At 42.3% G+C, this 15,379-nt stretch overlaps 1 protein-coding gene and 1 long non-coding RNA gene across 4 annotated transcripts in view; one reads left to right on the top strand and one right to left on the bottom strand.

Annotated features, from left to right (window-relative positions):
- Positions 1 to 420: 420 nt before the first annotated feature.
- BAALC (BAALC binder of MAP3K1 and KLF4) overlaps positions 421 to 15,379 on the top strand; it is a 34,108-nt gene continuing 19,149 nt past the window's right edge. For 2 of the 3 annotated variants that reach the window (XR_008576106.1, XM_054818497.1), the window contains exon 1: positions 424 to 698. Coding sequence is in view for 2 of the 3 variants with exons in the window: in XM_054818497.1 (XP_054674472.1) it covers positions 533 to 698 (166 nt within the window). In the remaining variant the exon portion in view is untranslated. Of the gene's footprint in view, positions 699 to 15,379 lie in introns of all 3 variants that reach the window. The other variant, XM_054818496.1, reaches the window with a different exon arrangement.
- LOC129203677 (uncharacterized) lies at positions 7,576 to 12,330 on the bottom strand. Its single transcript, XR_008576107.1, has 3 exons — positions 12,097 to 12,330; positions 9,273 to 9,758; positions 7,576 to 7,817 (listed from the first exon to the last, which is right to left on the bottom strand). It is a non-coding gene; the product is annotated as an uncharacterized LOC129203677 (long non-coding RNA).

The raw sequence follows: 15,379 nt of genomic DNA, 5'->3' as shown, positions 1-15,379 counted from the left end.
GCAATGTTAGCTATGGCAGGCTGGCATGTATTGTCCGCCTACATATAAAAATCCCTAACCTAGGGAAGAGGTTGGGGATTTATATATAAATCGAGGCGTGTGTCTGCTCCGCCCGCGTGCAGCCGGAGGGGCTCTGCAGGGCAGAGCCAGCGCCGCAGCGGAGGCAGCGATGCCCCCTCTCCTCGGGGGTTCCGCCGCCGGCTCCCGGGAGCCGGGGATGGGGAGAGGTGGGGAGAGATTGGGAAGAGCTGGGAGGCGGTGGGATGGGAGAGAGGAGAGAAGCGGGAGGGGAGGGAAGGGGGTAACGGGAGGAGCAGGGGAGGGAACAGCCAGGAGGGAGGGGGGGCTAGTGGAGATAATAAAGCCGGGGAGGAGCGGGAGAAGGGCGAGCGGAGCCGGGGAGAGCGAGGATGGGGCGGAGGGTGTGAGCGGGCAGCGGGGGCGGAGGGACGCACCGGGGCAGGGGGGGGGGCCGTGCCCGGCGGCGCGATGCTGCCCGGACAGCGACGGCGGCAGTGAGCGGGGTGCCGCCATGGGCTGCGGGGGCAGCAGGGCCGACGCGATCGAGCCCCGCTACTACGAGAGCTGGACGCGGGAGACCGAGTCCACCTGGCTGACCAACACCGACTCCGAGAGCCCGCCGCAGGAGGGCGGCAGCGCCGAGGCCGGCGGCCGGGAGCAGGGCGCCCCGCGCCCCGGTGAGTGGGGGCCCCGCCGCGGGTGGGCACCGCCGGCAGCCGACCGGCCGGCGGGGAAGGGGCAAGACTGTAATATACATATACGCAGACACACATATATAGTGTATATAGGCGTGTCTGTCCACCTATCTGTCCGCTTTACCTGCTTTTCGGAGAACGTCTTTATCTATCCCCACCGAGACCTGTAGATGCCAAAGTCAGTGCTTAAAAATCCCGTGGGGTCACCACGGCAGCACGGTGCGCTCAGAGCGTCTGCCCGTCCCTGCCGGCCCCGCTGCTCCCGGCCAACGCGCCGGGACCGGCCACCCGCAGTCCGACCTCTCCTGTAAACCAGCGGGCTCCGTACCTAGAGACCTTCTCACGGGGGTGCTTGGTTATGAGAGAGGGCCTGTAAGTGCCATCAGCTGTGTAGTAACGTCACCAGAAGGGAAGAGAACTTGGTGTTTGAGGTTCTTGCTGTGGCATACGTGGCTTTTTTTTTTTTTTTTTTTTTTTTTTTTTTCAAAACAAGTGATTTAGGAAATAGGTTTAAACTAAGGAAGAGGTGGTGATATGCCAGCCTTCTTCCACACTACCTCAAACTAGGATGATATACAGAAAAGAAAACTGATCAGATGGTGGGCTGCACAGGAGCTGACCTGCAAGTTTGAATTTCCCAGTTCTTGTCAGTGTGGTACATTCTTAGTTGTGCACCTGAGGTATTACAGTAGGGACAGAGATGGGAAAAGGAATGAGGGGCTCTGATCCGATGTGGGGTTTAAAATGTTTTCAGAACTACTATGTATTGCAGTAGTATCTAGAAATCTTAGTCTAGGTTCAGAAATTCATTGTGCTAAATGTTGTACAAACCTGACATGAAAATGGTCGCTGCCCCAGATAGATTACAATTTGCATATAAAGCAATAAATGCCTATAGGCAGCTTCAGAGGAAAATAAGTAGCTTTGCTGACTTTTATAGTGACCTACAAAGCACCAGGAAGAAATCATGAAAGTGCAGAAATGAAAATTCACAAAGGTGGGCATCACAGGCCGACTGGAATGGGGAAATGACAACTCATTTGAATAGGGAAATGATGACCAAAATATGACAGGGAGGTGGAAGTCATAAAATCTATGCTGTACTCCTGAAGGCTAAAGAAAGACTTTGTAGTAATCACATGTGAAATTAGGAGAATTTGAAGGTGAATTGGTATATGAAATGCTGTATTAAAGAAGATGATATAAGGAATTTAAAGAGGTTCAAGATGATACTGGACAGTGAGCTTGAATGACAGGTGACAATCTTGTCTGCAGCAAAGAAGGCTAAACTCAGCGAGTGTTACCTCTGTACCCACACTTAGCATAACCTTAGCCATGGTTACTTTGAACTGGTGGCTAAACATCATAAACAGAAGCCAGATAGTCCAAGCTTTGGTATTGAATGGGAGGAGATACGGAGGTAGATCAGTAAGTATTCTTCCTAGAAACATGCGATAATTGAATTTGTGTTTACAGATGAGAATACCAGAGATAAGGAGAAGAGGACAACACTCAAGTCCAGTAGAGACTGATTAGGGTAAGAGAAACTCTTTACCAGAAAACCATGCAGAAAGAGATTGGAGAAGGGAATGAGGAGAGGACAGACTAGTAGGAACAAAGGAAGGAGTAGTAGGACTTCAGGAAGGGTGAGATTCACTCTTCAAGAAAGCCATGGTGGCAGCAGCTTAAAAGGAACCTGAGGAATGCACGCTGGTCCTAATTAGTGCCTTGAAAGTCATAACGTACTTCATTGAGAGCTGTTGTACGGTAAGGCTTGAGGTAGGACAGGAAAGGAATAAGGAGAGGTACTCTGGGGACTAGAAACAGCATGTTCAGTGAATTTACAGATGAAAGGGAGAAGAAGCAGCAACTGGAGGGGCATATGAGGTCAAGTATGACCTGAAGAGGAAAACATGCCTTTATTGTGAGAACTGAAAACTACCTAAGAGTGTGAGACAAAAGGGAAGAGTAAGGGAGGGGATAAGTGCAGGATGGGGGCGATGAGGAGATGGGACGTGACGTTGGTGTAAGTGGAGGTAGGAAACTTCTCTAACTGGGACACAGAAAGGGAGGAGGCGGCTGGGGAGGGGGGGACCAGCCAAAGGCGGCTGGGGAGAAGAGGATGAAGTTGTTTGCCATTTTTCACTTGGAATGAGCTGGTGAAATTCTGTGAAGAGAGAGAAGTGGAGGCAGGCTGAAGGAAAGATTTCAGGAAAAAGCCAAAGCAGTAAAAGGTGGCTGTGATTGTCAACATGTTTCAATTCAGTGAAAAAAACAACACTAGCCAAAGAACAGCAAAAGACAAAGGACAGCAAAATGGAATGAGGGGTAAATCGCTCAGGGGTGAAAAAATGTATGGTATACATTATCAGCAAGCGTATCAATGAGGAAAGGGCTAGTAACTACCATATATTAATCTTAGTAATCTCATCCCACCCCAAAATTTCATTATATCCTTCTCTTTTTGTCAGCCAGCCTATTTAGCTTTCTTGTCAGCTCTCAATGGAAATATATGTATTTGTGTAGCCAAATGTTTGTATCTTTAGTATCGCATTTTGAAAGCTAAAATAGTATTAAATTAAAAAGGAAGTCATGAGATTTTTTAATTTTCCCTTTGCTTTTCCTCTCTTCCTATTTCAACTGATCCTTTCTCAGAATATTTGCTCATTTTCCTAACTGATTTTTTACATCCATTTTAAGAAAGTGTATTGCATTCTCCATATAGGACAATAAGAGTTGTTACAATATAGCTAAAATAAGTCAGACAACTTTTCCTAGGTTCAGGACAAGCCCCTAACAGCTACAAATATAGGAGGTAGCAACTTGTTGCAGTACGCTGCTGAGGCTTTGACAGTGATGAGCAGGGTAAATTTTTACGGCTGAAGAGGAGTGGAAAAGTAATAAATAACTTGATGAAGCACTGCAGGTGGTGAAATTAAAAGGCATCGCCTAGCAGATAAGCACACATACTGTTTATAGGGCGAGTGGCTTCCAGGAGGGAGGCAAAGAGGAAAGACTCACAGTGAGCCCGTACAACAGAGCAGTTTCTCTTAAGAGCATCCATTGCTATGTAAGCAGAGAACTTTTCACTAAATTCAGCTACTGCGTAGGCTATAGCTGGGGAAAATAATAGGCTACATTTCTGCCTAGTAACCGTTCCTTGATCCTTGCAACCCTTTGCACAAATTGTCTTCTCTTTTCGAGGGTCTGATTCGGCTAAGTGGAAGTGTTAGCCCAAGTAATGACTTTCTGGGGAAGTAAGGATCTGCAGGAGCGGGAGAGTCCCCAGGGCAGTCACCCTGGGTTACGAGCAAACCGTGGGGAAAAGGTTGAATTAATAAAAACCTGCACAAAAACTGTCAAGTATTTTGGAACACATTTGCATATTGTGCTGTGTTACATTGGGATAACTTGCTGATATGTGGATATGTGTAGGCTAGTAGCTTAAGGTGCACAATTTCCTACCACAAACAGGTACTGTAAAAGTGCTTTATAAGCCCATTCAGTAGTAACTGTAACAAAAAATAATATTTTTGTCTAAAGCAGGCTTTAATTCATCTTATTTCTATTTATTTCCATTTTTCAGTGACTAAGCTGCTGTAATAAATTATTTTTTCTTTATTATACTTGAAAGTTCCTCAGAGTGGATAAAGCAGCATGTTACCTTGTGGTCACAGAGACCTTACAATCATGATTTTGCTCATGGACTGCAAACTCCTTAGGACAGGATCTGTCCCTACTGTTTTCCAACAGCAACCAGCACAGTAAGACCCTGGTCTTGGCTGGAGATTGTTACTGAAATGCAAATAAAAATAATAAATTTTTAAATGAGGTAGCAACTGAATAAAAAATAATTCTCTTGCATCAGAACTGAAAAGCTGCATATTGATTGCCTCAGGACTCATTTGCCCAGTGCCTCAACTAATAAAACATTCGTTTATTTTTCATCATCACCTGACTCACAGTATCAGCTAAGGCTTTAAAAGCAATTGGTTTTTATTCTTTGCACTTTGCACTATTTCTATAGCAAAGTCTTTCCTCCTGAAGCGTGTTAAAGGAAAACATTATCCAGTTTTCCCACAGCCTCACCTGATGCACTTGAGAGAAAAACTTGCTCATGGCATCAGCAAACGTACCTGCAGTCAGTGGTCTGGCAGGAATGAAAGCTGCAGTTTAGGAGTGGTTCATGCCCTAGTGAAGACATTTGCAAAATAGCTATGGAATGGGAGTAGAATTGAGTCCTTTGTAAAATAAAGACAATCAGAGGAATACAGGAGAAATTTTATCAGTATCTAGCAACCTGGCTGGCTAACAGTTTATCTTGCATAGTTGCCTTTAATATAGTTGTGCATTTGTGAATAATTCTTGCTCTTTTCTCTGGAATTAAATGACTGGCTTGCGCTGCTGCTCTATTTTCCGATGGCTGACAACGGCGGGAAGCTTTATAGACCAGGTTCATCTTTGCAGTTAGCCTCTGGTCGAGACTCCCTGTGCAGAAGACAGGGTTTGAGAGGTAACGTTTCATTGAGAAGTTTTTTGAAAATTGCTTTTCCATCCTTTATAGTAGGAGGACTGGAAGGAGCCGCAGCCAAAGAGCAGGGCTGCGTGAACACCAGTTGCCGTAACAACCGGGACTGGTGCTGGCTGGGACCACAGCCGCAGTCATCTGCTCGCATTTACCAGGTATACGTAAAGTTAAAAGCCGAACAGAAATGCATAAGCAAGCGTCAGGTTGTAAATGAAGAACTCGGTGCAGCAGATGGTTTCTCATAAATCGGACCGCAGAGAAGTATTTATTTAAAAAAAGCAATTTTAGCTTAAGAGCCAAAGAGGGACCACTGTTGCCAGCGCATAATATGGGTATATCAGTATCTCCTTGTGCTCTTACGCCCAGTTACTACTGTGATTTTATTAAAGAGTTGGTTCAAAATCTGGTATGTTTAAGAAACAATTATAGCAGTGATTCTGATGTGATATTTTCAGGAGATAACCTTATTGCAGTTCAGAATTACAGTAAAAGTGAATAAATACAGCCTCTTCTCGGACTGTAGACGTATTACAGTAATCCCCTATTCCACTTTAGTCCAGACCTTGGTTGTAATGATACAGTATTTGCTAAAGGATCCCATTTGAATATTGATTCTGGATTTTAATGATATGGTCTCTTCAATTTCAGTTGTCAGGAGCCTCTGTATGGAGTGTGGTACTGAGGAAACCTTTGTAAATCACACAAAAAGAGGAAGGAAATTTAAAACAGCATGTGGGATGTTTCATAGAGTCGGGAGAGAAAGCTTTTGGATCTAATTTTTAACATCTAGCGTTCAGAAAGCAGCCTTCTTAGGTGTCTGCTCAACTTTGTATACCAACTTTTTGTGTGTTAATACCTACATGGATGGGTAACAGACTTCTTATATACGTAAATTGCCTCTGTAGAGTGGGTTTGTGTAGGTGCTTCCTTCTCCACCAGAAGAGGATACGGGTCAGAGCCCTCTGAAAATCACTTTCTTAAAAGCATGATTTGACAGGGTTACTCTTCGAAAGGTTTCTTTCCAAATGGCACCTAGCTCTGTGTTGTGCCTCACCGCACCCCTGGAAGACCACAGAAATAGTGAACCTCACTGTCAGTGCTGAAAGTACAAACTCGGTACCAAACGTGGAGGTAAACCAAAGCGAAGGAGAAGCCCGGAGCCCACGCTGCTTCAGAGGAGTTAACCATTCCCGTATGCTCTAGGGACTTCTGGTCAAACTTTTCCCAGCTCATCTGCGGGAGAGGGACGGGGAGTGTTGCAGGGTAGAAGGGAAAGAGCACTGATGCAGCACCCAGCCGCATGCCTCCCTCAGAAATGGAAAAATCACGATTTTTTTGCCAGTAAAAAATGACATCAGTCTATGAATCAGGGAATGATAAAGAACCTTAGATAGCAGTAGAAGAAAACAATAGAATTAAACGTATAATCTCTGTAATAAATGATGATTGTCAACCCACTGACCTGAAGTTACCCAACATTGCCATTCTTCATTCAATATATACTCGGGGTTTGCTCAGCACAGAACACAGTCAAAGATTCCAGAACTGGCCTAAACCAGTATTTACTCCACCACAAGACAGCATTAAAGTTATTAGAAAAATTAGACTCAGCTGATAAATACAACTTTTTGTAATAACCATATTTTTCAGCCCAACCATTGCTGTTAATTCTTCCAGTCCGTACATTTTCATCTTTGCTGTCATCTGATAGTTTAATACCGTCTTAATTTCACATAGGTATGGATGTCATTTAAGAACAAAAGCTGAAATACAGATTGGAAGCAACAAAATATTTCAGCATATTGTCAGAGAACTTCGGCATTTTCATTTTACGTCCCTGGGTCATCCCACTCATCCCCATCCCACCCCCCAAAACTAAACATCTCCTTGTTTTCAAGCATGGAAAAAGTCCTATAGATAGTGAGACCACCTGTGCTTAAGCTTTTTGTTAAATTATGAGAGAAGGATTGTTACAGATGCAAATGTTGTTTGCGTTAACGTACAGGGAATGTAAGTAATTTGGATGGGAGTGTTGCTGCTGGTTTGCACTATGGCTGTTCTGTGTAATTGTATGCTTTGCGGGTGTTGTATTTATTTTGTTTGATTGATTCAGTTAAAAAAATGTCACTGATACTTATTTGGCCCATCAGAAAATACTAAGCAACCTGCCTCCACCACCTCTAAAAATATTTTTAAATGAATTCTTTATTAATAAATATCAACTGCCATATGAAAAGGAAGAGTCCATAGCAAGGAAAATTTTATTAAAAGTATCGGAGGTAATTGATAGATGAGAAAATTTCTTCTGTTGTGAGCCTTCAGCTTGCCATTTCGTGACTCAATTGCTGGAAAACACTTCAATCTCATTTAATGGTGGGTTGTTGGTGACATTCAGGTACTGCACGAAGCCTCCTGAAAGGTCCTGGTGTCTCAGGCGGGAGCAGCTGCCCCGTGCCCCTGTGGCAGGCGGGGAGGGCAGGGGCTGGGCAGGACAATCCAGCTGCCTGCTCCTTCCTTGGCAGGCTCTTAATTGCACTTGCTGCCTCTAGGATTCTCTCAAAGCACTGCAAAAGCTTAAAAAAAAAAAAAAAAAATTAAAAAATATTTTAAAATATACTGTGATAACTTTTCCGCAAGGTCTTTTACTCTCTGATTAATTCCCATTTAGTTAATGGCCAACAGTCTTGCTAAGTCCCTCTGGCAGCCTAAAGCAGACCTACTAGGATTGATCACCCACAGTTTACCTCAGTATAGTCATTTACCCGCAGATAAAATAAATTCACTAAAAATGTGATGTGCATGAACACTTGAATTACATGAAAGGTTTTCTTAGCTGTCACAGTACCAGAAAGGAGAAAGGTTGTTGAGCATCAATAGAGATGATTTGCAGGAGAGATGATTTGGAACCTTCTTTCTGGAAAATTTTCCAGCAGAACAAAAAAAAAAAATCCTTCTTGCAGCATTGAAATCTTTCATGTGAAAAATTTTCTTTGTTACTGAGAGCCAAAGGGCTGCCATGGACCACGTGAAGAGCTGTTGCCCTCTGCCTCTGCCGCAGGCGGTGGGGATGGGGGACGGCGAGAAAAGGAGAGCGTCTGAAAGAGTTTAGGAAGGAAACCTGTGCGGTGGGTTTTGTCCATGACAGGTCCTGCCTGCAGGATGCTCAGAAGGAAATTGCTCTGCAAAATTCTTTTTCTTGTGGAAAAAGCTATCCTTTCCTTCCATCTTTTATATCCTGATTCAGGATATTTAAAAAAATCTTTTTTTCTTTTCCTCAGGAATTAATTTACAGTTTCTGGCTAGTTCTAACCCTATATTTTCCAGTTTAGGAATGTATAGTTCAAAACTAACACTTAAAAATGGAATTAGCATTAAGTGAAGACTCCTGCCAATCTCAAAGTAGAGGTGTAATGTATTTCATACAGGAAACACAGCTCAGAGTGCAGTTTACCTCATTGCCCGTTGATTAAAATTTCCAAAATTTTCACATTGAGCACATATTGCAGTAATCCAGCAGTCAAGTGACAGCAATCTGTCTTTTCTGTACTTGTAGCCAGGTATAGAAATGTATTTCCTAACAGAAACAGAACAGTTTAACTGGTATTCTGCAGTTTAAAAATTTAATAAATTGCAGTTAAAAAAATGTGAGATTTGAAGTTGGGTTTTACCTTAAATCGATATACAGTAATAGTTAAGACTCAGAAACGGAATGATCGAAACCATGAGTTTATTGCAAGGCTTTGTGTCTGACTCGCATAAAGCAGCACTCTTTTCTAGATTATGCGCATAACACTTCGAAAGCTGTGCGGCCGCGTGCGTTTCTCGGCCGTGGCCCTGCGCGAAAAAAGTGGCTTGTTCCTTTACTGTGTGCAAATAAGTAACGTGCTCCTATCCCAATTTTATTATCTGATGAGTACATGCATAATTATTTCCCTAGGCTGCCACGCTGCCTTTTTTGTTCTGTTCTGTTTAGGAAAAATACAGGTTGAGAGTAAAACAAACAGGTAGATGGGGGAGCGACGTTTTACCAATTAGCATGGGCAGCTGAGGGCTGCGAGGCAGGATTTTCCATTTGACGGTTTTCTTGAATCCACCGAGCCCCTCCAGATTGCTTCTGCATTGCTGTTTGCTTGACTGAGCCTTAAATTTTAAGCAGCTGATGAAAAAGAAGTAACACCGAGACTCTTGCTCCTCCTGGAAAATCAGGGACTCGGGCTAAGGGTGGATGCTGGCTACTGAAGAGCAAAATAATCAGCCAGTCCCTCTATTGCTTCACTGAATTTTTATTGTTATTTTTTTAAACCATTTTCCTGGCAATGCATATGGTTGTGTTTCTGTCTCTGTACGTTTCATCTGGATATTGTCTTCACATTGCAATTGTCACTCGTGTAAACTGCTAGTATGTCCCAGGTGGGCCATCAGAATTGTTTTAAGCACTTGCAGCGCTAACAGTACGGATTTCTGCCACTTGCATAAAGCTGGTGCCTGAGTGCTTTCCGAGTGTTTAGCACAGTCTGTGGAAAAGATGAAAAAAAAGTCATGGATTTATCTAGTAGATTGTGAACAGCTGATGACGTGAGGTTTTAACACAGTTGCTGCCCTCATTTTAGGATGAACACTAAACGTGAGCGATAACTTTTTCACATGCATACAGGTATCTTAAACCAAAGCATTTTATGATCGCAGTCATACTATGAGCCAGATAAGTCATCCGTATCCTTTCATATATTCATTGTCTGTAAGGCTGGAAATGTCAGCTGGCCACACACTGGTCTTTCATGAATTAATTCCCATATGGATCATACCTTTGGGATGTTCAGACTTCATTTACAGCTTTTCAGTGGCTGACATTTTGCCTAAGCCTTTGTAAATTAGGCCAGTAGCTAATCACTCATTGTTAAAATACTTGTCTAATGTCTCACCTGAAACCTTTAGCTTCAATTTCCAGCTGCTGAACCGTGGTGAACAAAACTGAAGAGTCATTTCAGCTCAAGTTTCATGTACATATAGATGCTTTTCATAAGGATTTCTGTGTAGTCTGCCTAAATATTTTTGCTGCTCCTCAGTATGATTAATTGAAATGTTGCTATCTACTCATCTTAAAATTCCATGCATGATTAGCGAGGTAATGAGCGTGATAATACTACTTTCCATTTCTGTGTTGGGAATTAGTCTAAAACATAGTGAGTGATGTTTCATTACCACATCCCGAAGGAGAAGGAAAGACCACGCGAACATCTCCAAATCTAAGCCACCGTTAAAAACCTGTGTTAAACCAGGGTGGGTTCAGCTGTGGGAAGGACGGTTGAGGGGGGGACCGCAGCCTGCTGCTTATTTTCCATCTCACACAGCGCCTTCCTATCGTGGGAACTTCTCCCTTTGTGTTTTAAGAAAAGGGTCAGACAGGAACTGAGCCAAAAGCCAGCACCTTCGGAAAACGGGCTAACTTGACTTCGGTTGGACACCCATGATGTAAGGTATTGCACATGGAGGGTATCATTTTAAAGGGGAGTTTTTCGTGGGCAGTACTGAAACATAAGCCTGTATCTTGTGGAGAAGCAGATCCCTGCACTGCCTGTCCTTCTAAAATGCAGTATTATGAAAAGCACTTTGGAGGTTTGCTGTTTGTATGTTAGTTTTTCACTTTGGGGGAATGAGCGATCTGTTTCTGGTACCTCACGTGGCACTACTAAGTTATTAATCCATTCAGTCTTGTGATTTTCCCAGGCATAAAATGCGCTCAGCCTTCCACGTCTTTGACTTCTCCATTTATTTGCAGGCTCTTCCAAAATATTGCCAATTCTTATTCCACAATATAGTGAAAATTCAGTTCTTCGTTCCTGTTCCAGTTATTAAAATTGTTATGTTTGTCCATCAAGCCCTGTTGTCTTTCTGCCTTTAAGCCCTTTTCTAGCACCCTGACTACAATTCTTTCAAGTTTGTATTTCCTATGTTTCCTTCAGGGTCAGACCAGTTCCCCCCTTATTCTGATTCTGGAGTCTATTTTCCATGTAGTGTCCTTTGACATGATCACACATTGTTAAAGAGTGTTGCACTGTGCTTTTTCTATTTGGAATAAACATAAATTTTATATTTCCCTTTTATTTCTTACATGTAGTTGCAACACTATTGAGTTTGTTTACAAGATAGTTGTACCATGATTCTGTATCACAATTTGAAATCAAAATATACCAATATGCAAAGATTTAGCATCTGCCTGTACCTAGGAAATCAGGCCATGTAAGGAATGTCAAGGTTTGCAGCTTTAATGCTACTTTGTTTGTATTCTACTTGTCTGTTAGAATCCTGGAATACTCTCTAATAGAAATCTTCATATTCTAGTAATAAATCTGATCAGACTTTCAGAGCTATTTCTCGTATGCTTATCTGTGCATGCTAAATTCCAGTTTTAAAATCTTTTAGAAATTCCTTTTCTCTAACAAAGAGGAGCCTCTCGCCTCATTTCAAAATGGCAATGGTAAAAGAAGTTTTGAAATATAGAAATCTGTAGGACTCTTGTTTGTTTTATGCTCAGAAATGAAGCGGTGGGAAATAGGAAAATAAGCAAACCTGCCAGCCAAAACTGTCACGAGATGTAGTGCTTGGTCTCCCAGTTTTGCCAGGACTCCAATGCGCATATAGTCATTTAAAAGCATTAAATATATTTATTGTGAGCCAGCTCTTTTAGTACTGAATTAGACTTTTAATACCATAATCTTACAGAGAACATAATTCCATAAGGCTCCTGAGCATGACAAAACCATGGCCAGAACAGGATCTAAAAGTCTGAATTGTTTTTTCTGCTGTTAGCTATTATCTGAGCCCCGTTGTCATGCATAAATATAGAATTACCTCTTGTCGCCTGCTTCCCTTAGAGCCGAAAGTAAAGCGGATTCCTTAGAATGAAGAGGCTGTCAGTGCTCTAGGGCGAGCCGCGTTCAAATAAGCATCCCACGGAAGGAGGGAGGAAGGAACACAGCTCCCTCCCGCTTCCCCGCGCCCCTCGTACGCCAGCTGCGCGCCGGGGCACGGCTCAGCCCTGCCTGGACAAAGTGAGCTTCGGAGGGACCTGCCCCGCGTGGAGGGCTTCGTGTGAGGACAGATCTCCTTCCCCTGCCTTGTTCCCAGCCCGCGGGGGAGGCATTGCTGTGGCATCTCTAAAAAGAGACTCCGCTGAATTTCAGTGGCTGTTGCAGAATGAGTAGAAGATGCAAATACGTTTGGTTTGGTTTGCTTTGCTTCACCACCTAAGAGTCACAGTGCATTAGAGTTCAGATAAATAATTCTGGATTCTCTGAATCTCTGGGCAGTAAATTTATTGCATTATTGTGGTTGCTGATTCAATAAATACAAAACACTGTTTCTGATGACATTTTCCTGCTGCAGCAGGTCCTCCCTCTGCAGATCTTCTAGATCCTTCATCCTGCCTTACAAACCCACTCTCTGCTGTGCCTGAAAGTTTCTAAATTCTTCCTTGTCAGGAAAAAAAAGATATCGCCATTTTTCTGAGCATCTGGCCCCATCCCTGAGGCTTCTGCTTTGGAGGAAATGACTTAAACTTGACTTTTGTCACAACCTCCACTCCATTAATTTTTTGATAGTGTCCAGGCTCTCTTTTATTTCTGCAGCAGAAGTACATACCAGCACTCAGGCCTGCAGATACGTCATTTTCCCAAACGTGAATAGTTTCAAATCAGGAAAACAGGTATTTCAGTGCTCTCTATACTTATTCTCACGCTGCAGCATTAAAAGCAAGGAAGTGATGGTAACAAATGCACATTTCCTCTGGAATCAGCTGCGTGTTGTGATAACATTGTGCATTCGTCTTTACTGTGAGTTTTCTCAGAGTCCATTTTTACAATGCGATATCTTATTATGCAGGCATTTTCGAAACCAGCATCTTATGCATTATTCATGAGATAACAGCCACAATAAATAAAAAAGGGTGTTGCTGAACCAGAAAATTGAACCTTACTGGTTTGTTCATAGTGAATTCCAAAGAGATAAATTTAGCATACTAATCAACAGCTACACACTTTAAACAAATACAGGGTTGTTATTCTATAGCACAGCATGTGATGGCACAGGGTCAGATCGATAGCGTATTTGGGTCAGGATTCATGCCCTGTTTTGGCCACTACCTGCTGCTTTAAAATCACATAGGAGAATACTGTGGCAAGCACGTGGAATAATTTTCTCCACAAAGGTCTGATTCTTTTGGCTCAGATTGACTTAGCCTCTGTACTACGAGGCTCCATACCCCTTCCAAATTTCTTGACGGCATTAGCTGTTGCAGCATTGCTGATTTTTGTTAGTCGCAGAATTTTTCAGTTCAGTTTTGGATCTCATGAAGATATTGCTCTTTGGACGAGGTCTGTGCAAAGGGATCCAGGCAGACCTGCCTTCATGCCACTTGTGGTTTGGGAAGTCTCCTGTAGTCCTGATCATTAAGGGCTACCCCTAAATGTCGCTATCTGGTTCCTTCTCCCATTCTTGATCATTAGCAAATATGTATTAGCTTCCTAATACATAGATAAGGTCTAGCAAAAACCCTTGAGGAAGTCATGCCTTTATCTTCTGCCATGCACAAAACTGACCCCCTAGTTCCCTTTTTCCCCCGTCTCTCTGTGCCAGCTCTCAATCCATGCCACTATTTTGCTTTTTCTCTAGTTTTAATTTCACAATCTGAATTAATTACATCATTTTCCACCTCTTCACATCCTCTTTATTTCTGTACTCAACTCTGGTTAGAAAGAGTTAAATATTAAGAGTAAAAATTTCCTCTCCTCTTTATGAGACACTCTCATAAAGGATCATTTGAAGTCTGAGGTGTAACCAGGCTGTATGAAGAACTACAGCAGCATCTATGCATTGCTTATCCTTGGTTTTGTCATTATAACGGAAGAAATCAGAAATACAGGTCTAATGTCTAAAATTTCCATTCCATGTTTTACATTTTCTTTCACTTCTCTGTGATGAACATCCTATTTACTAAAATGATTCTTCTAAAATCTTCCTCAGAATGCTCCCCCCTCCTTTTAAGAGTTTTAAAATATGATTTAAGCATGCCTTATTTGGAACGGACATAAGCTTGCAAATCCGTGAGCAACTTTTCAGACACTTTTAAGTATATCTCTCCTAAATTAAAAAACACCTGAGGGATGCTGCTGTCTGGGATTTCTGAAAACTCATTCAAAAATTAAAAATTATTAGGATTGTAGACAAAAGAACACGTGGCAGCACATATTAAGAGGTCTCGCAGAACATGGTGGGAGATGGGACTTGGTGACTCTTGCTCTTGGAGAAGTGAGGAAGATAAGTGAGGCAGAGAGGGAGATGCTGAGAGAGAGAAGTTGAGGCATAAGCATGTTACGGCCAGCAGAGAAAGAAGAGCATCACAGGCAGATTTCTCTGAATGCATTGGTGAATTTGCATCAGATTGCCAAGTGGCATTTAGGGACTGAAATATGCCTTTATTTACAGCCCACAATTTTTTTTCCCGAAAAAAACTGTTCTTTACAAAATGGTCATGTCCTACCTGTGAATAATACATGACTTAATAGTCTGAAACACAAAGAATCATGATGATGGGAACTATGGTTAATTAGTAAAGACAATTTTAAAGTAGGGATAGAATTAAAATAATCATAGAATTGTTCATAGAAGCGTTGATATGTTCAGAGTCTTCCTTCTAAAAACTAATTTTGACGTTTGCTTGGACACACTGAATTTTTCATTATGTTTACAGGAGGTTATCTCAGAAAGACTGGAAAAACTTGGTGTCTTACTGGCAGTCTGAATATTCAACGTTAGGATAAACTTTTAATTATGAGTAGCAGCAGTTCTTGGAGAGTTAATTTTATTTATACTGTTTATGTGGGCTACTTAAAAATACCAGTGTCTTTATTTTTGTGTTCCTATTGACAACTGTCATGTTCTATTCTCTTTGTCCTCTTCCAGCAGTTTATATTACCTTTAATATGCCTGTTGTTCTCCACGCAGGATATGTATTTCAGACAGGTTTGTCCTGTCCTGCTGGTCTTCATGCTTATATTGAGATGCCTCTGGTTTTAGGTAGCTTGCCTTTCACTACACATTTATATAATTGTAAAACTGTTCTTCAATGCTTTCCTTT

This window comes from Grus americana, chromosome 2, assembly GCF_028858705.1.
Source record: "Grus americana isolate bGruAme1 chromosome 2, bGruAme1.mat, whole genome shotgun sequence".
Classification (NCBI taxonomy): domain Eukaryota; kingdom Metazoa; phylum Chordata; class Aves; order Gruiformes; family Gruidae; genus Grus; species Grus americana.
Note: the sequence above shows the minus strand (reverse complement) of the source record. Positions and strands in the feature narration are given on the sequence as shown.